We start from the raw sequence: 22,411 nt of genomic DNA on the forward strand, positions 1-22,411 counted from the left end.
TTGATTTCTCGAGGAATTAAGGGCTATGGGGAGAGAGCGGGTAAATGGAGTTGAAATCAACCATGATTGAATGGTGGAGTGGACTCGATGGGCCGAATGGCCTTACTTCCGCTCCTATGTCTTATGGTCTTATCTTGTGGTTATATTTGTTAATGAGTCAGTGATAGACCACACAGAGATGGACAGACTTGCAGCAGGGTGTACAACCATTGCTGCTTACCAGGTATGTATTTGGTGGTGGATGTGGTTGTTGTCACTGTCTCAGGTTTTGATGTCGTTTCTATGAAGCAGAAAACATTTCAACCTGTGAAACTGCTCTGAGTCTCAGATTCTGCTGCATGTAGCTACGTACAGACATTGAAAAAATCAAATTGATTCACTTCTTTGTTAGTTGATTTAAATAAAATTATTTTAGTTAAGAGGGGATACAACTATTTAATAGCTCGTTCAGCCAGGAAATTAATTATACATTATAGATTTATTGGAATTGTTACATAGAATGAAGTTCTGATAAATATTGGTTCGCAATGCACAGTGGAAACCTCTTACAATCAGCAAAAGCACAGACTTGAATTCTCCAGGCAGGCAGTGGCTCTGAATATTCTCAGGCCAATTATACTCAGTCTCACTTCCCAGGAACCTCCAGCTCTAACCAGGCCTGAGGATGCCGTGTCGGTCAAAGATCCTAATGCTCAAATATTGTTAACATTGATCATCTGTCAATTGCCATCAATTTTCTCATGTGCAAGGGGTATTCTATTGCCTACTAAATAGGGAGAGAGAGAGATAGAGGAATAAATCTATGGGAGACTCACAGAGATGTAGGAGATCTATAGACTGGTAATGGTGGGGACTCCAACTACCCAAATATCAATTGGGATAATGTTAGAGTAAGTAGTAAGGAAGGGGAGGAATTTCTGAAATGTGTTCAGGAGAACTTCCCTGATCAGCACATTCTCAACCCAACGAGAAAGGAGGCCATTGCCAGATGTGGTGCTGGGAAATGAGGTGGGCCAACTGGACCAAGTGTCTGTAGGGACATATTTCAGCAATAGTGATCATCATATCATAAGGTTTAGATTAGTGACGGAGATGAACAAGGAAAAATCTAAATACAGAATTCTAAATTGGAAGAGGTCTAATTTCTACACGATGAATTCTAACCAGGACATAATGGAACCAGAGCTTCCAGGAGAAGTTATAAGGGAACACGGGGTGACCTTTAAAGAAGAGATGCCTTTGGTACAGGCTTGGTACATTCCAACAACGGTGAAAGGTAAGGGAGCCAAAACAGAGCTCCCTGGATGAGAAGGGAAATAGAGATTGTGATGAAGCAAACATGTCACATGATACATGTCAGAAAAATTCATGTCAGTTGAGATGGGAGATGAAGAGGAAAAGAAGGGAGGCAAAGGGAGAGTATGGAAATAGAATGGCGGTCAACATAAAAAGAAACCCAAAACTGTTCTACCAGAATGTAATTACTCAGTGGCTAGTCAGAAATGTAGTTCGTCTTGTGTCTTGGGGACCAGTTAGCTCAGTTGTCTGGACAGATAGTTTGTGATGCAGAGCGGTGCCAACAGTGCAGCTCAGGTTATTCATGAAGGCCTGCTGTCTCAACCTTACCCCTCACCTGAGGTGTGGAGGTCCTCAGGTTAAAATCACCACCAGGCAGTTCTCCCCCAAGGGGAGAGCAGCCTATGGTCATCTGGGACTATGGCGATTTTATGTCTAATAAGGTTCAAAGAGAATGATATCGACACTTTGAGGTGCAGGTGAAAGCCAGAATGCTCAATCAGTTATTTGTATTGGTGCTAATAAAGAAAGAGAATCCTGACAAAATATTGGCAGAAACTGAGACAACGGAGACAATAGTTAGTGTAAGAATTGAGAGGGAGAAGGTTAAGGAAGGCTGCTATGGCTAAGGGTGATGGTTTGGATGACTTGGATCCCAGGTTGCTAAAGAGAGTTGAAGGGCTTGTTTTAATCTTAAACCTTCCTTAGATGGAGCTGGCTTAGGATTTGGAATCCATAATCAGGGAAACATTCACAAACATTTGGAGAGGTTTGGGTTAGTTAAAGAAAGCCAGCGTGGAATTGTAAAAGGAAGATCTTGCCAGGCAAACTCATTGATATTTTTTGCAAAAGTAGCAGAGGAGTTTGATGAAAGGAATATTGTGGATGTTGTCGATATAGATTTTAATCAAATGTTTTGCAAATTTTCACATAAAAGACTGATTAAAAAATTGAAGCCTATGGAATAGAAAGGTCAGTATCCAAACAGATAAAAAAAATTGGCTTAAGAACAGAAAGCAGCAAGCGGTGGTAGATGGTTCTATTTTGGACTTGACAACAGTAGACAGTGGTGTTTGCCAGGTGTCAGTTCTGGGATCACTGTTTGTTTAACAATAAAGGAAAAATGAAAAGTTATATTTGCTGCTGAGTCAGTGACAAACCACTCTGAGCGAGAAAACAATCACATTTGGAGAGAGACTGGGAGCAAGGTATAAAACTGTTGCAGCTTACCAGGTATGTATTTGGTGGTGGATGTGGTTGTCGTCACTATCTCAGGTTTTGGTGTCGTTTCTATAAAGCAGAAAACATTTCAACCTGTGAAACCGCTCTGAGTCTCAGATTCTGCTGCATGTCGCTACGCACAGAAGTTGCAAAAAATGAATCCATTCACTTTTCTCTTTACTTAACAAAATTATTTTAGCAAATAGGCAATATAATTAATTAATAGCTCTTCAGCCAGGACATCAATTTTTCAAGGTAAGATTTGCTGGCGTTTGTCACATAGAATGGAGTTCCTGTCAATATTAGTTTTCAATGGACAGTGCAAACCTCTTAGAATAGACAGATGCACATCGACTTGAATTCTCCACATTAACAGCGGCTCTGACTGTTTCACTTCCCAGAGTCCTCCAGCTCGAAGCTGACCTGACAATGTAGTGTCAGTGGAAGGTCCTAACATTGAAATATTGTCCTGGCAACCTGCACCATCATATCCAGATTCATACATAATGCCGTTTCTATTCAACACAGAGCGTGAACTGCAGTCCCTGTCTCTCTTGCTAGACGATGACCATCTCCCCCAAGAGACAGAATCTACCCATAGTCCCCCAACAATCAATGGCTTTACCATTGCTGAATTTCCCACTATCAACATCCTGGGTGTTACCATTGACCAGAAACTGAACTGGACTGGCCATATAAATACTGTGGCTAGCAGAGCAGGTCAGAGGCTAGGAATCCTTTTGTAAGTATCTCACTTTCTGACTCCCCAAAGCCTGTCTACCATCTACAACGGACAAGTCTGGAGAAAAATGAAATACTCTCCACTTGTCTGGATGAGTGCACCTCCAAAACATTCAAGAAGCCTGGCACCATCCAGGACAAAGTTGTCCACTTGACTGCTACCCCTTCAACACACATTTAATCCCTCTACCGCCGATGAACAGTGGCAGCAGTGTGTACCATCTCCAAGATGCACTGCATGAACCCACGAAGGTTCCTTAGGCAGCACCTTTCAAACCCATGTTTTCAGCCATCTAGAAGGACAAGGGCAACAGATATCTGGGAACACCATCACCTGGAGGTTCCCCTCCAAGTCACTCACCATCCTGACTTGCAAATATATCGTCGTTCCTTGTTGTTGTTGTTGGGTTGTTGTTGGGTCAAAATCCTGGAATTCCCTCTCTAACAGCACTGTGGGAGTACCAACACCTCAGGAACTACAGCAGTTCAAGAAGGTGGCTCATCACCACGTTCTCAAGGGCAAGTAAGGATGGGCAATTAATGCTGGCCAGCCAGTGACACCCACACCCCACAAATGAATTTTTAAAAAATTCTTCATCCTCCTCATTCGAAATGGATTTAAGACAGCTACTCTATGTTTGATGACACTTCCAAATAGACTTGTGAGACAGTTTATCATAGTTTAGTTACACAACATTGCCACAGTGGTCCATATAACATCAATCTAGCATGTAATTTGACTGCTTGACTCATTTAGCATCAGGTTGTTTCATCAGACTGGTAATTCACTCATCATCTCAAAGATCAAAGGGGGTGAAGAGGGTGATATTCTGCTATCTGCAAGAGGAGGAGTCACACTGCAGGAAAACTACATTCCACAGACCAACCTACTGAGCACATACCACCAGACTCAGTTTTCTAGTGGGTATCAACAAAAAACCTGATAATATGGGCTGTATGGTGGCACAGTGGTTAGCAATTCTGCCTCACAGCTCCAGGGACCCAGGTTCGATTCCCGGCTTGGGTCACTATCTGTGTGGAGTTTGCACATTCTCCCCGTGTCTGGGTGGGTTTTCTCCGAGTGTTCTGGTTTCCTCCCACACTCCAAAGATGTGTGGATTAGGTTGATTGACCATGCGGAATTGTTCCTTAGGTGTCAGGGGGACTATTAGGATAAATACTTGGGGTTTTTGGGATAGGGCCTGGGTGGGATTCTTGTCGGTGCAGGCTTGATGGACCGAATGGCCTCCTTCTATGATTCTTCTATGAAATCCTGTAGCTGAGCTCAGAACAGCGTGAAATAGTCAGAGAGATGGAATGAGATGGATTGGCTGTGACTTGCAGTCCATTATATTGCTTTACAACATCAGTATTGACAAAGTGTGACAAACAGGTTGTTCATTGACAGCATGTTATATATATATATAAAAATAATTTAACATACTCTTCTCATTAGGAGCTGGGCACTCTATGGGATGGTAGTTAACGCTCATTGCAAAAAAGTGTGAACTTGGGAGCGAAGGTGCTGATTTGCTTCCCATTTGGGCAAACATGATGTCAGGAAGACGATTTGCTAAACAACTTCCAATAAATTACAACTTAACGGTCAAGGATGCAATCACTTTCCAAGCAAACAATTAGAAAGGGAAATGTGTGTGTAAAAGTGAAAGCTGTATGTTGTTACCCTTCAATGACAGGCCGCATGGAGCTAGTAAACAACCTATTGGAGACTAACTTAATGCAAGGTATGAAAGTGTTGTCCCTTATTAGGTATGTAGCTGGTGGTAGCTGTAATTGTAGCCCATGCCAGTGTTGGTAGCATTGTTTCTGTAGAACAGGAAAATCTTTCAACTTGTTACATTGCACACTGAAGCCCGTAGTATTCAGTTTAAAAACATATATTCTTGGTCATGTGCGGCAGAATAGCATTTGTAAAAACGAAATCTATTCACTTCTATCTTAATCTACTCAATAAGATTATTTTGGAGGAAAGGAAAGAGAACCATTCAAAGCGAACAGCCTTTGCCATCAGAGCATCATTTCCACAAATATAAAGGGTTGTGGGAATTGCTATGTCAATTGGACCATTAATGGAGTTCCTGCAACAATTAGTTTTCAATGGACAGTGGAAAGCTTGGGCAGATTTATATTGAACTAGCTATCCAAAAAAAAAGAGTGGTTTTAAAACACTTGGACAACAATCCTGGCGCTGATACTGGAGCAACTCCTCCCAAGGCTCCAACATGATCTTAACAGAGTATACAGGGTCAATGGAAGGGTCTACCATTTAAGCATTTATGCTGTGGACCTGCACTACATTATTCAGTCACACGTCATGTTACTGCTACTATTCATTATGAATAGGGAGTAAACAGTTGATCATGTCGAGCTAGGCACCAGTCACTTTCTTGATGTGTGTGTGTGCCCGCAGTATATTAGTTATAATGCAAAAGAAATTTTAGTCCAAAAAGAGGAGATGGTTCAGGTAAGAGTTAAATAGCATGTGAAACAATGCCGGACAAATAGTTGAAAATACACTAATCATCTTATTGCTATTCACTTCTCTAATTGATGTATTAGCCCATGTATTTGATATGGACCAATGACTCGATTAAAATGACAGACATTGTCTTATGAATCAGTGCATCTTTTGGGCAGACTATTACTACAATAATTTCTAATTTGGATCTACTATTGCTTTATCAGCTTGATGCATTATCTGTGTCGGATGTAGGATTTTCACTCATATAGGGCAAGTTTGTTCAAAGTGTTTTTGTTCTAAAAGAGATGTGTATTTTATTTATTCATTCATGGGACATGGGCGTTGCTGGCTGGCCAGCATTTATTACCCATCCCTGACTGCCTGAGGACAATTGAGAGTCAACCACTTTGCTGTGGCTCTGGAGTCACATGTCGACCAGACCAGGTAAGGATGGCAGATGACCTTCCTTAAAGGACATGAATGAACCAGATGGATTTTTACGACAGTCGACAATGGTTTCGTGGTCATCGGTAGATTCTTAATTCCAGATATTTTTTATTGAATCCAAATTTCACCATCTGCCTTGGCGGGATTCGAACCCTGGTCCCCAGAACATTATAGCTGAGTTTCTGGATTGATAGTCTAGTGATAATAGGCCATCATCTCCTTTACACGCAAATATCATATTTACCAGGAGTGGTGGTTGTAGAGGTGGTTTCAGGCAGATAGGTTGTTGTCCGTTGTGTTGTGGTTTGTGGCTCACAGCAAACGCGGATTTGATAATCATAACAAAACTTCCTGTCCAGCGAAGCACTTTCGCTGTAAACACAGACAAGTCCTGTGTCTTTGTCACAGGTCACATTGTCCGTCGATTCACTTATTGGCCTCTCCGGGTAATCAGCAAATTGACATTGGATTTTATTAATTGCATCAGAAGAGGAAGGGCACAGTTCATCGCGCATGGAATCCAATAACTCAGAATCGCCTGGGCTGTCCTCAGAAGGCGTCTGATCATTAATCCAAGGAGACCATTCACCGTTACATTGCTCCTCTGCAAAATAAGAAGTCTGGGCTTACTGAACCTGCCTTTAAACAAGTTAATTAACAAGAAATACAAAGATTAAAATGGCACAGCAACCTCTCTCAATTTGACGCCATATTCTTTCAACGTCATACAGCATAGAAACAGGCCCTTCAGCCCATCATGTCTATGTCAACCATCAAATACCAATCAAAATCATCCCATTTACCAGTCCTTGGTCATTAGTCTACTGTGCATTCAAGATTTAAGTGCTTGTCCAGATGTTTCTTAAATGTTGCAAGGGTATCTGCCTCCATCACCCTCTCGGGCAGCGCATTCCATATTTCCATCGCCCTCTGGGTGAATCATCCCCCTCTAAACCACTTACTCCTCACCTTAAACCTATGCCCTCTGGTCTTAGACTCCTCTGCCATAACTAAAAGATTCTGAAGATCTATCCTTGCTATGCCTCTCATTATTTTATATACCTCTATCAGATCCCCCTTCAGTCTCCACTGCTCCAGGGAAAACAAACCCAGCCTATCCAGTCTCTCCTCATAGCTGAAACTTTCCATCCCTGGCAACATCCTGGTGAATCTCCTCTGCGCCCTCTCCACTGCAATCACGTTCTTCGACATTGTGACGTCCAGAACTGCACACAATATTCCATCTGTGGCCTAACCAATGTTTTATAAAGTTGTACCAACTCCTCCCTGCTCCGATAGTCTATGCGCCGGCTAATGAAGGCAAACATTCTGTATGCCTTCTTCACCATCTTATCTACCTGCGCTGCGACCTTCAGCGTTCTATGAATTTGTACATCAAAGTCCCTTTGTTCCTCAATACTCCCTAGGGACCTACCATTCATTGTGTATATTCCACCCTTATTGGACCTCCCAAAATGCATCACCTCACACTTATCAGGATTAAATTCCATCTGCCATTGCTCTGCCCAATTTACCAGCTGATCTATATCAGTCTGTAGTCTTAGACTATCCTCCTCGCTATCAACAACACCACCAATTTTCATGTCATCTGCAAACTTACTAATTATACCTATTACATTCCAATCCTGCACGGTGGCACAGTGGTTAGCACTGCTGCCTCACAGCAAAATAATGAGAGGCATAGCAAGGATAGATCTTCAGAATCTTTTAGCATCTCCGCCTCACAGCACCAGGGACCCAGGTTCAATTCCGGCCTTGGGTCATTGTCTGTGCAGAGTCTGCATGTTCTCCCCGTGTCTGCTTGGGTTTCCTCCGGGTGCTCCAGTTTCCTTCCACAGTCCGAAAGAGGTGCTGGTTAGGTGCCTTGGCCATGCTAAATTCTCCCTCAGTGTACCCGAACAGGCGCCGGAGTGTGGCGACTAGGGGATATCCACAGTAACTTTGTAGTGTTTATTAGTGTCACAAGTAAGCCTACTTGTGACACTAACAAATAAATTTTAATAAACTTTATTCAAGTCATTAATGTATATAACAAACATCAAGGGTCCCAGCACTGATCCCTGTGGTACACCACTGGTCACAGGTTTCCAATCACAAAAGCAACCCTCCTCCATCACTTTTGGCTCCTATTAACAAGTTAATTTTGGATCCAATTGGCAACTAACCTTGGATCCCATGGGCTCCAACCTTTTGGACCAACCTTCCCCGTGGGACCTCACTGAAGTCCATGTAAACCATATCAACTGTGCTACTTTCCTGAACAGTTGCAGTCCATGTATCCATTCAGTCTCACATTGCAGTTAAGAAGAGTGGTTTTAGGATGTTGACCCCGTGATAGTGAAGGAATGGTGATATAGTTCCGAATTAGGGTGTGCAGTTGACATTCACTGGGAATAGTGCTTCAGATAACTTATTACATTCCAGCTCCACAATTTCATTGCAATGATGCAAAGACGACCAATCCAGTACAACACTGTTCATCTAAGCACTAAGGTGCTTTCCATGTTCATATTCCTACTTCAGAAATCAATGGGTTAATTTTCATTTACGTGCGAGAGAGAGAAAGAGCGGGGAAATGAAATTCCAGGGAAGAATTTGAGAGTCTATTGAGAGAATTCTTTTCCTGGTTTGAAACAGAAACCACCCCGATATTTGATAACTGCAGAATTGCTATTTAATAGGAATGTATAATACAATGCCCCCACGTTGCTTGGGCTGCACATAGGATTTGTACCCTGTTCTGCTAAACATGATGCGAGGAACATAATTTCCTAAAATTGAACCAAAAATTTACAAAATAAGGAACAGCTTTGCAAACATTTTCAAAGCAAACCAATTTGAAGTAGAAAATTCAAAGCCACATTTATAAAATAATAAAACAGACCACATAAAGTTAGAATCGAATCCATTCTGAAATAGACTTAGCACAAGATATAAAATCGCTGCCAATTACCGGTTGTGGTGCTGCTGGTGGGCACGGTTGAAGTTGTTGTCACAATCGGCGTTGTAGTTTCTGCAGAGGAGAAAAATATTTCAACAGTGCACACTGAGGATTATAAACTTACCTTTCTATTGCATGTAGCTAAGCACAACATTTCTAAAAATTACACCTATTCAATTGTATACTCAGTACACTCAATAAACTTTGCGTGGAGAGAATAGAACTACTTAATAACCCACATTCATACACTAATTGCACAAGTGAACAGTTGATGGAATTGTCACATTGATTTGCTACAGTGCAGAAAGAGGCCATTCAGCCCATCGAGTCTGCGCCGACCACAATCCCACCCAGATCCTATTCCCATAACCCGACATTTTTACCCTGCTAATCTCCTGGCACTAAGGGGCAATTGAGCATGGCCAATGCACCTAACCCGCACATCTTTGGACTGGAGGAGGAAACTGGAGCACCCAGAGGAAACCCACACACTATTTCAGACAAGCAGTCCTTGAACTTATGACACAACTTGTTCCTGAAAACTATGTCATGTCAAAACATCATAAGTGTGAACTGATTTTCACGTAGGTACACAATGATAAAAACAATCAACTGGTTCATGACCACATGTCAATGTTCATCCTTCAGGATTATTTGTGCATCCATGTATTGGTCTCAGGTAGTTGGAAACTTCTTGTCTGAAGCTATTTGTCAGCCAACAGGTCACTGCAGGAGATTTGACCACATGAATACACTCGCAGATGAGCCTCACATATTTACTGCGCTCTCACTGAAAGTGTCTGCCTAAACAAGACACACAAAACCAAGACAGACAGCACTGCCTCTCCCACTCTCCGTCCACCCATCGTCCTGTCCGTCTCTGGCCCCATGTCTCCGCACTGTGGGGTCACATTTTTCCAGGAAAATCGGACAGCGGTTTCACCGATTCCACAGACTTGTTCAGGTTCTGCGACTGAATAATATACAAGGCAGGTGGCATAGAGCATTGTATTGTCGAAGCCAGCATCGTAAAGCCGAAACAACATGCAGATTTATAAATATCCTAAGTGCCATTCATTTTAATTCGAACATCGAGGGATGCTTGTCGGGATATATTTGATAATATACACTTCTTGTTTGAAGCTTCGACACTGGGGACATATATCAGTTTATGCAAGTGGATGCACCCTGCAGGATTTTACCACAACTGGTACCAAATCCCTAACATACATCTTATTTCCACTAAACAATAAATTAGGAGCCCCATCTCTTAAAAGCTGCGTAAACATTACCAGAAAACAAAAATAATACATTTTCAAACCAAATAATTAGAATGGAATATCTGTGGTAAAAAGGTGAAAGTTTTATTTCATTACGTATTCAGTGACAGGCCACATGGAGTTAGAAAATAATCCATTTGTGGAAACCGTCTTGATGCAAGTTATTAAACGGCACTTACCCACTTTGGGGGTGGGGGTGGTGGTGGATGCAGTTGAAGTCGTTGTTTCAATGAGTGATGTAGTTTCTACAGAAGTGAAAAATATTTCAAACCATTACACTGAGACTCATCTGTACCAGATTTATATAGACTTACTTTTCTGCTGCAGGTAGATAAGCATAAAGTTCCTGAAGATTATAGCTATTCTCTTTATCTTAGCGTACCCAATAAATGTACTTAGTGGAGACTGAATAGAACTATTTAATGAACCATATTCAATATTCTATTTAGTGTAAGAGTTTCCGGAATTGTTACACGGATTTGATTTCTGATTTGATTTATTCTTGTCACATGTATTAGCATACAGTGAAGAGTATTGTTTCTTCCGTGCTAGACAGACAAAGCATACCGTTCATAGAGTACATCGTAGAGAAGGAAAGGAGAGGGTGCTGAATGTAATGTTACAGTCATAACTAGAGTGTAGAAAAAGATCAGCTTAATGCAAGATAGGTCCATTCAAAAGTCTGATGGCAGCAGGGAAGAAACATTCAAAAATAATTAATTTGTGGAGGTAGATTTGGTGCAATTTAATTCAAAAACTGCTGTCACTTACCAGGCATGTAACTGGTGGTGGAGGTAGTTTTAATCATTGTCCACGTTAGTGGTACAGTTTCTATATCGCAAGAAAAATATTGCTACACCACTCAGTGAGCCTTGCCTGTACCAGGTTTGAAAACATACTTTCCTGCTGCCCGCAGCCAAGCACCCAAATTTCAAACTTCTGGACACTTTGGTTGGGATTCTCTGATCTCATTCCCCCGCCCCCCCCCCACCCCCCCCCCCCCCCCCACCGCTGTCAGCAAGAACAGACAATTTCTGTCGTATGGAGAACGGCTGAGGACTCTGGGTCTGTACTTGTTGGAGTTTAGAAGGATGAAGGGGCAATCCTATTGAAACTTACAGGATACTGCGTGGTTTGGATAGGATGGACGTGGAGAGGATGTTTCCACTAGTAGGAAAAACTAGAACCAGAGGGCACAACCTCAGGCTAAAGGGACGATCCTTTAAAGCAGAGAGGAGGAATTTCTTCAGCCAGAGAGTGGTGAACCTGTTGAACTCGTTGCCACAGAAGGCTGTGGAGGTCATTGAGTGTCTTTAAGACAGAGATAGATAGGTTCTTGATTAATAAGGGGATCAAGGATTATGGGGAAAAGGCAGATGAATGGGGATGAGAAAACTATCAGCCATGATTGAATGGCGGAGCAGACTCAATGGGCCGAGTGGCCTAATTCTGCTCCTATGTCTTATGGTCTAATGGTGCTCAGCCGAAACTCCATTCACTGCAGCGAGACCGGAGAATCCCAGCCATGAGCAAAGTAGGAGAATTCTGGCCTTCATCTCAGTCTCGATCACAAAATTATTTCATCAGTTAATCCACAAGGCAAAATAATTTGTCAAACCTAATTTGGTAGCCCATTCCACTTAGCGCTGGCCAAAGCTTTCTGGCCCTTCCCGCTGCGGAATCTTCTGGGATCCCACTAACGTCTACGGTACTTTGTGTGGCTTGCTTGTCCCGCTGTTGAGGAATCTGCCCGGTGGGAGGTTGCCATTGGCAGAACTGGAAGAACCTGCTGGCAGGAACGGCCAGAATCCCAGAATTCCTGTCTTTGTCCAATGTTCTGATTGCCCACTGGGTTGATTTGCTGGGCAGATCACACAAAGGCATGAGAGGCACATGCAGAACTGGAGTGTACGTCATGGGCATGGCTGCCAACACTGGATGACAGCAGCAGTGGGTGCAGGGAGATGGTGGAGTAAGAAGGTAAAGAGAGCCCAGCTCTCTAGACGGACACACGAGGACGGCCTCAACCGGGATATTGGGTTCATGTCACACTATTTGTAACTCCCACAGTTGCGTGGACCTGCAGAGTTGCACTGGCTGTCTTGTCTGGAGACAATACACATCTTTTTAGCCTGTCTTGATGCTCTCTCCACTCCCATTGTTTTGTTTCTTAAAGACTTGATTAGTTGTAAGTATTCGCATTCCAACCATTATTCATGTAAATTGAGTCTGTGTCTTTATAAGCTCTGTTTGTGAACAGAATTCCCACTCACCTGAAGAAGGGGCTTGCAGCTCCGAAAGCTTGTGTGGCTTTTGCTACCAAATAAACCTGTTGGACTTTAACCTGGTGTTGTTAAACTTACTGTGTTTACCCCAGTCCAACGCCGGCATCTCCACATCATAGACGGATCAGGACAGGAAGGATGGTATGTGGGGAGTGGCATGAGATGGGGGAATCATATGGGAGGAGGGGAGAGAACAGGAGGGGATAGCGTGAAAATAAAAAGGGATAGCATGGGAAGTTTGCGATTGGGAACAAGGTGGCATGGATGCAGAAGACATAGAAAGAAGGGCTAGATTGGCTGAGAATGATAGGAATGAAAGAAATGGGATGGGTATGGATATGAGAGGGTTGGCCTGGGAAGGATGGAATGTGGCTGGTAATGGCACAGGAAAGTACTGTGGGAAATGGGAAAGGTACACCATGGTAGGAGTCACATGAGAAGAATGGAAAGGTCTGGGATAACATACCAAGTGACAGTAAAAATTTCACCACAAAGGCTTTGTTGGTCCATATCATAATACGGTGGATGTTATAATAAATACATCCTTCTCACTTGGGAGCTTCGCATGCAGTGGAGAAATATGAGAATGAAAGGGCATGGCAGTTGATGCATGTTAGAAATTATCTATTATTATCTATCATTCCACGAACTGTTATGTCAGGAGTACAACTTCCTACAAGCTGCATTCAAATTTACAACTTAACGACCAGAGAAACAAATGTTTTCAAAGCAAACAATTAAAAGGATAATGTGAGGTAGAAAATGAAAGTTGAGGAGGTGGGGAGGCTGCAGAAAGATTTAGACAGTTTAGGAGAGTGGTCCAAGAAGTGGCTGATGAAATTCAACGTGGGCAAGTGCGAGGTCGTGCACTTTGGAAAAAAGAATAGAGGCATGGACTATTTTCTAAACGGTGACAAAATTCATAATGCTAAAGTGCAAAGGGACTTGGGAGTCCTAGTCCAGGATTCTCTAAAGGTAAACTTGCAGGTTGAGTCCGTAATTAAGAAAGCAAATGTAATGTTGTCATTTATCTCAAGAGGCTTGGAATACAAAAGCAGGGATGTACTTCTGAGGCTTTATAAAGCACTGGTTAGGCCCCATTTGGAGTACTGTGAGCAATTTTGGGCCCCACACCTCAGGAAGGACATACTGGCACTGGAGCGGGTCCAGCGGAGATTCACACGGATGATCCCAGGAATGGTAGGCCTGACATACGATGAACGTCTGAGGATTGTGGGATTATATTCATTGGAGTTTAGGAGGTTGAGGGGAGATCTGATAGAGACTTACAAGATAATGAACGGCTTAGATAGGATGGACGTAGGGAAGTTGTTTCCATTAGCAGGGGAGACTAGGACGCGGGGGCACAGCCTTAGAATAAAAGGGAGTCACTTTAGAACAGAGATGAGGAGAAATTTCTTCAGCCAGAGAGTGGTAGGTCTGTGGAATTCATTGCCACAGAGGGCTGTGGAGGCCGAGACGTTGAGCGTCTTCAAGACAGAAATTGATAAATTCTTGATTTCTCGAGGAATTAAGGGCTATGGGGAGAGAGCGGGTAAATGGAGTTGAAATCAACCATGATTGAATGGTGGAGTGGACTCGATGGGCCGAATGGCCTTACTTCCGCTCCTATGTCTTATGGTCTTATCTTGTGGTTATATTTGTTAATGAGTCAGTGATAGACCACACAGAGATGGACAGACTTGCAGCAGGGTGTACAACCATTGCTGCTTACCAGGTATGTATTTGGTGGTGGATGTGGTTGTTGTCACTGTCTCAGGTTTTGATGTCGTTTCTATAAAGCAGAAAACATTTCAACCTGTGAAACTGCTCTGAGTCTCAGATTCTGCTGCATGTAGCTACGTACAGACATTGAAAAAATCAAATTGATTCACTTCTTTGTTAGTTGATTTAAATAAAATTATTTTAGTTAAGAGGGGATACAACTATTTAATAGCTCGTTCAGCCAGGAAATTAATTATACATTATAGATTTATTGGAATTGTTACATAGAATGAAGTTCTGATAAATATTGGTTCGCAATGCACAGTGGAAACCTCTTACAATCAGCAAAAGCACAGACTTGAATTCTCCAGGCAGGCAGTGGCTCTGAATATTCTCAGGCCAATTATACTCAGTCTCACTTCCCAGGAACCTCCAGCTCTAACCAGGCCTGAGGATGCCGTGTCGGTCAAAGATCCTAATGCTCAAATATTGTTAACATTGATCATCTGTCAATTGCCATCAATTTTCTCATGTGCAAGGGGTATTCTATTGCCTACTAAATAGGGAGAGAGAGAGAGAGATAGAGGAATAAATCTATGGGAGACTCACAGAGATGTAGGAGATCTATAGACTGGTAATGGTGGGGACTCCAACTACCCAAATATCAATTGGGATAATGTTAGAGTAAGTAGTAAGGAAGGGGAGGAATTTCTGAAATGTGTTCAGGAGAACTTCCCTGATCAGCACATTCTCAACCCAACGAGAAAGGAGGCCATTGCCAGATGTGGTGCTGGGAAATGAGGTGGGCCAACTGGACCAAGTGTCTGTAGGGACATATTTCAGCAATAGTGATCATCATATCATAAGGTTTAGATTAGTGACGGAGATGAACAAGGAAAAATCTAAATACAGAATTCTAAATTGGAAGAGGTCTAATTTCTACACGATGAATTCTAACCAGGACATAATGGAACCAGAGCTTCCAGGAGAAGTTATAAGGGAACACGGGGTGACCTTTAAAGAAGAGATTCCTTTGGTACAGGCTTGGTACATTCCAACAACGGTGAAAGGTAAGGGAGCCAAAACAGGGCTCCCTGGATGAGAAGGGAAATAGAGATTGTGATGAAGCAAACATGTCACATGATACATGTCAGAAAAATTCATGTCAGTTGAGATGGGAGATGAAGAGGAAAAGAAGGGAGGCAAAGGGAGAGTATGGAAATAGAATGGCGGTCAACATAAAAAGAAACCCAAAACTGTTCTACCAGAATGTAATTACTCAGTGGCTAGTCAGAAATGTAGTTCGTCTTGTGTCTTGGGGACCAGTTAGCTCAGTTGTCTGGACAGATAGTTTGTGATGCAGAGCGGTGCCAACAGTGCAGCTCAGGTTATTCATGAAGGCCTGCTGTCTCAACCTTACCCCTCACCTGAGGTGTGGAGGTCCTCAGGTTAAAATCACCACCAGGCAGTTCTCCCCCAAGGGGAGAGCAGCCTATGGTCATCTGGGACTATGGCGATTTTATGTCTAATAAGGTTCAAAGAGAATGATATCGACACTTTGAGGTGCAGGTGAAAGCCAGAATGCTCAATCAGTTATTTGTATTGGTGCTAATAAAGAAAGAGAATCCTGACAAAATATTGGCAGAAACTGAGACAACGGAGACAATAGTTAGTGTAAGAATTGAGAGGGAGAAGGTTAAGGAAGGCTGCTATGGCTAAGGGTGATGGTTTGGATGACTTGGATCCCAGGTTGCTAAAGAGAGTTGAAGGGCTTGTTTTAATCTTAAACCTTCCTTAGATGGAGCTGGCTTAGGATTTGGAATCCATAATCAGGGAAACATTCACAAACATTTGGAGAGGTTTGGGTTAGTTAAAGAAAGCCAGCGTGGAATTGTAAAAGGAAGATCTTGCCAGGCAAACTCATTGATATTTTTTGCAAAAGTAGCAGAGGAGTTTGATGAAAGGAATATTGTGGATGTTGTCGATATAGATTTTAATCAAATGTTTTGCAAATTTTCACATAAAAGACTGATTAAAAAATTGAAGCCTATGGAATAGAAAGGTCAGTATCCAAACAGATAAAAAAAATTGGCTTAAGAACAGAAAGCAGCAAGCGGTGGTAGATGGTTCTATTTTGGACTTGACAACAGTAGACAGTGGTGTTTGCCAGGTGTCAGTTCTGGGATCACTGTTTGTTTAACAATAAAGGAAAAATGAAAAGTTATATTTGCTGCTGAGTCAATAACAAACCACTCTGAGCGAGAAAACAATCACATTTAGAGAGAGACTGGGAGCAAGGTATAAAACTGTTGCAGCTTACCAGGTATGTATTTGGTGGTGGATGTGGTTGTCGTCACTATCTCAGGTTTTGGTGTCGTTTCTATAAAGCAGAAAACATTTCAACCTGTGAAACCGCTCTGAGTCTCAGATTCTGCTGCATGTCGCTACGCACAGAAGTTGCAAAAAATGAATCCATTCACTTTTCTCTTTACTTAACAAAATTATTTTAGCAAATAGGCAATATAATTAATTAATAGCTCTTCAGCCAGGACATCAATTTTTCAAGGTAAGATTTGCTGGCGTTTGTCACATAGAATGGAGTTCCTGTCAATATTAGTTTTCAATGGACAGTGCAAACCTCTTAGAATAGACAGATGCACATCGACTTGAATTCTCCACATTAACAGCGGCTCTGACTGTTTCACTTCCCAGAGTCCTCCAGCTCGAAGCTGACCTGACAATGTAGTGTCAGTGGAAGGTCCTAACATTGAAATATTGTCCTGGCAACCTGCACCATCATATCCAGATTCATACATAATGCCGTTTCTATTCAACACAGAGCGTGAACAGCAGTCCCTGTCTCTCTTGCTAGACGATGACCATCTCCCCCAAGAGAGAGAATCTACCCATCGTCCCCCAACAATCAATGGCTTTACCATTGCTGAATTTCCCACTATCAACATCCTGGGTGTTACCATTGACCAGAAACTGAACTGGACTGGCCATATAAATACTGTGGCTAGCAGAGCAGGTCAGAGGCTAGGAATCCTTTTGTAAGTATCTCACTTTCTGACTCCCCAAAGCCTGTTTACCATCTACAACAGACAAGTCTGGAGAAAAATGAAATACTCTCCACTTGTCTGGATGAGTGCACCTCCAAAACATTCAAGAAGCCTGGCACCATCCAGGACAAAGTTGTCCACTTGACTGCTACCCCTTCAACACACATTTAATCCCTCTACCGCCGATGAACAGTGGCAGCAGTGTGTACCATCTCCAAGATGCACTGCATGAACCCACGAAGGTTCCTTAGGCAGCACCTTTCAAACCCATGTTTTCAGCCATCTAGAAGGACAAGGGCAACAGATATCTGGGAACACCATCACCTGGAGGTTCCCCTCCAAGTCACTCACCATCCTGACTTGCAAATATATCGTCGTTCCTTGTTGTTGTTGTTGGGTTGTTGTTGGGTCAAAATCCTGGAATTCCCTCTCTAACAGCACTGTGGGAGTACCAACACCTCAGGAACTACAGCAGTTCAAGAAGGTGGCTCATCACCACGTTCTCAAGGGCAAGTAAGGATGGGCAATTAATGCTGGCCAGCCAGTGACACCCACACCCCACAAATGAATTTTTAAAAAATTCTTCATCCTCCTCATTCGAAATGGATTTAAGACAGCTACTCTATGTTTGATGACACTTCCAAATAGACTTGTGAGACAGTTTATCATAGTTTAGTTACACAACATTGCCACAGTGGTCCATATAACATCAATCTAGCATGTAATTTGACTGCTTGACTCATTTAGCATCAGGTTGTTTCATCAGACTGGTAATTCACTCATCATCTCAAAGATCAAAGGGGGTGAAGAGGGTGATATTCTGCTATCTGCAAGAGGAGGGGTCACACTGCAGGAAAACTACATTCCACAGACCAACCTACTGAGCACATACCACCAGACTCAGTTTTCTAGTGGGTATCAACAAGAAACCTGATAATATGGGCTGTATGGTGGCACAGTGGTTAGCAATTCTGCCTCACAGCTCCAGGGACCCGGGTTCGATTCCTGGCTTGGGTCACTATCTGTGTGGAGTTTGCACATTCTCCCCGTGTCTGGGTGGGTTTTCTCCGAGTGTTCTGGTTTCCTCCCACACTCCAAAGATGTGTGGGTTAGGTTGATTGACCATGCGGAATTGTTCCTTAGGTGTCAGGGGGACTATTAGGATAAATACTTGGGGTTTTTGGGATAGGGCCTGGGTGGGATTCTTGTCGGTGCAGGCTTGATGGACCGAATGGCCTCCTTCTATGATTCTTCTATGAAATCCTGTAGCTGAGCTCAGAACAGCGTGAAATAGTCAGAGAGATGGAATGAGATGGATTGGCTGTGACTTGCAGTCCATTATATTGCTTTACAACATCAGTATTGACAAAGTGTGACAAACAGGTTGTTCATTGACAGCATGTTATATATATCTATAAAAATAATTTAGCATACTCTTCTCATTCGGAGCTGGGCACTCTACGGGATGGCAGTTAACGCTCATTGCAAAAAAGTGTGAACTTGGGAGCGAAAGTGCTGATTTGCTTCCCATTTGGGCAAACATGATGTCAGGAAGACGATTTGCTAAACAACTTCCAATAAATTACAACTTAACGGTCAAGGATGCAATCACTTTCCAAGCAAACAATTAGAAAGGGAAATGTGTGTGTAAAAGTGAAAGCTGTATGTTGTTACCCTTCAATGACAGGCCGCATGGAGCTAGTAAACAACCTATTGGAGACTAACTTAATGCAAGGTATGAAAGTGTTGTCCCTTATTAGGTATGTAGCTGGTGGTAGCTGTAATTGTCGCCCATGCCAGTGTTGGTAGCATTGTTTCTGTAGAACAGGAAAATCTTTCAACTTCTTACATTGCACACTGAAGCCCGAAGTATTCAGTTTAAAAACATATATTCTTGGTCATGTGCGGCAGAATAGCAGGGTAGTACTGAGGGATGACATAGGCTCTGAGGAACAAAACGTGGAATCATTATGGGTGGAGATGAGGAATAGTAGAGGGAGAAAGACACTAGTAGGTGTGGTATATAGGCCCCCAAATAATAATGTTGAGGTAGGGAGGGCTATAAACAAGCAGATAAAGGATGCGTGTAAAAACGGAACGGCAATAATCATGGGGGACTTCAACATGCACATTGACTGGCAGACTCAAATCGGTAAGGGTGGAATGGAGGAAGAGTTCTTAGAATGCTGTCGGGATAGTTTCCTTGAACAGCATGTTACGGAACCGACGAGGGAACGAGCTATTTTGGATCTGGTATTGTGTAACGAGGTAGGTAGAATTAAGGATCTTATTGTGAAGGACCCTCTTGGGTCTAGTGACCACAATATGGTCGAATTTCTGATTCAGATGGAAGAGGAGAAAGTTTGGTCCCAAACCAGTGTCCTCTGTTTGAACAGAGGGAAATATGATAGGATGAGGGATGAATTGGCTAAGGTAGACTGGGAGAGCAGGCTGGCAGGTAGGATAGCTGAGGAACAGTGGAGGATTTTTAAGGAGATCCTTTTCAGTTCTCAGCAAAAATATATTCCAGCAAAAAACAAGGATTGTAAGAAAAGGGAGAACCAGCCGTGGATAACAAAGGAAATAAAGGAGAGTATTAAAATAAAAACAGCTGCGTACAGAGTGGCCAAAAATAGTGGAGAAACAAGTGATTGGGAAAAATTTAAGAAACAACAAAGAGAGACTAAGAAAGCGATAAAGAAAGGAAGGATAGACTATGAAGCTAGGCTAGCAATTAATATAAAAAAATGATAGTAAAAGTTTTTATAAATATATAAAAAGGAATAGAGCGGCTAGAGTGAATGTTGGACCCTTGGAGGACGAGAGGGGGGAGTTAATAGTGGGAAATGAGGATATGGCTGAGTCTTTAATTAAGTTTTTTGTGTCGGTCTTCACGGTGGAGGACACAAATAGTTTGCTAAATATTAACGATAGAGGGTTGGCAGCAGGAGAAATACTTAATACAATTAATGTTACCAGAGAGGCAGTGCTGGGTAGACTAATGGGACTGAAGGTGGACAAGTCCCCGGGTCCGGATGGAATGCATCCCAGGGTATTGAAAGAAATGTCAGAGGTAATAGTGGATGCGTTAGTGATTATTTATCAAAACTCGTTGCATTCTGGGGTAGTGCCGGTTGATTGGAAAACGGCTAATGTTACGCCGCTGTTTAAAAAAGGAAGGAGACAAAAGACGGGTAACTATAGGCCGGTCAGCTTAACGTCTGTAGTAGGGAAAATGCTGGAATCCATTATTAAAGAGGAGATAGCAGGGCATCTGGATAGAAATGGTTCGATCAATCAGACGCAGCATGGATTCATGAGGGGAAAGTCGTGCTTGACGAACATGTTGGATTTTTATGAAGATGTGACTAGGGCGGTTGATGGAGGAGAACCGGTGGATGCGGTGTTTTTTGGATTTCCAAAAGGCGTTTGATAAGGTCCCCCATAAAAGGCTGCTGAAGAAGATTAGGGCACACGGAGTTGGGGGTAGTGTGTTAAAGTGGATTGGGGACTGGCTATCCGACAGGAAGCAAAGAGTCGGAATAAATGGGTGTTTTTCCGGTTGGAGGAAGGTAACTAGTGGCGTGCCGCAGGGATCGGTACTCGGGCCGCAACTGTTTACCATTTATATAGATGATCTGGAGGAGGGGACGGAGTGTAGGGTAACGAAGTTTGCAGACGACACAAAGATAAGTGGAAAAGTGAATCGTGTGGAGGACGGAGAAGATCTGCAGAGAGATTTGGACAGGCTGAGTGAGTGGGCGAGGATATGGCAAATGGAGTATAACGTTGATAAATGCGAGGTTATACACTTTGGAGGAAATAATAACAAATGGGATTACTATCTCAATGGAAACAAATTAAATCATGCTACCGTGCAAAGGGACCTGGGGGTCCTTGTGCATGAGACGCAAAAGCCCAGTCTGCAGGTACAACAGGTGATCAAGAAGGCAAATGGGATGTTGGCCTATATCGCGAGGGGGATAGAATATAAAAGCAGGGATGTCTTGATGCACCTGTACAGGGCATTGGTGAGGCCGCAGCTGGAATACTGTGTGCAGTATTGGTCCCCTTATATGAGGAGGGATATATTGGCATTGGAGGGAGTGCAGAGAAGGTTCACCAGGTTGATACCGGAGATGAGGGGTTTGGATTATGAGGAGAGGCTGAGGAGATTGGGTTTGTACTCGTTGGAGTTTAGAAGGATGAGGGGGGATCTTATGGAGACTTATAAGATAATGCGGGGGCTGGATAGGGTGGAGGCGGAGAGATTCTTTCCACTTAGTAAGGAAGTTAAAACTAGAGGACACAGCCTCAAAATAAAGGGGGGTCGGTTTAAGACAGAGTTGAGGAAATCATAGAAATCATAGAAACCCTACAGTGCAGAAGGAGGCCATTCGGCCCATCGAGTCTGCACCGACCACAATCCCACCCAGGCCCTACCCCCACATATTTTACCCACTAATCCCTCTAACCTACGCATCCCAGGACTCTAAGGGGCAATTTTTGTAACCTGGCCAATTAACCTAACCCGCACATCTTTGGACTGTGGGAGGAAACCGGAGCACCCGGAGGAAACCCACGCAGACACGAGGAGAATGTGCAAACTCCACACAGACAGTGACCCGAGCTGGGAATCGAACCCGGGACCCTGGAGCTGTGAAGCAACAGTGCTAACCACTGTGCTACCGTGCCGCCCAGAAGGAACCACTGTGCTACCGTGCCGCCCAGAAGGAACTTCTTCTCCCAGAGGGTGGTGAATCTCTGGAATTCTCTGCCCACTGAGGTGGTGGAGGCTACCTCGCTGAATATGTTTAAAGAGCGGATGGATGGATTCCTGATCGGTAAGGGAATTAAGGGTTATGGGGATCAGGCGGGCAAGTGGTACTGATCCACGTCAGATCAACCAT

The 22,411-nt window shown here is 43.1% G+C and overlaps 1 protein-coding gene across 1 annotated transcript in view; it reads right to left on the minus strand.

Moving 5' to 3' along the window:
* LOC144507484 (mucin-5AC-like) overlaps positions 1–22,411 on the minus strand; it is a 229,113-nt gene that overhangs the window by 135,836 nt on the left and 70,866 nt on the right. The window contains exons 32-34 of the mRNA XM_078234610.1: positions 10,609–10,674; positions 9,162–9,221; positions 6,432–6,791 (exon numbers count right to left, since the gene is read on the minus strand). Coding sequence (XP_078090736.1) covers positions 6,432–6,791; positions 9,162–9,221; positions 10,609–10,674 — 486 coding nt within the window. The remainder of the gene's footprint in view (positions 1–6,431; positions 6,792–9,161; positions 9,222–10,608; positions 10,675–22,411) is intronic.

This window comes from Mustelus asterias, chromosome 19 (genome assembly GCF_964213995.1).
Source record: "Mustelus asterias chromosome 19, sMusAst1.hap1.1, whole genome shotgun sequence".
Classification (NCBI taxonomy): Eukaryota; Metazoa; Chordata; class Chondrichthyes; order Carcharhiniformes; family Triakidae; genus Mustelus; species Mustelus asterias.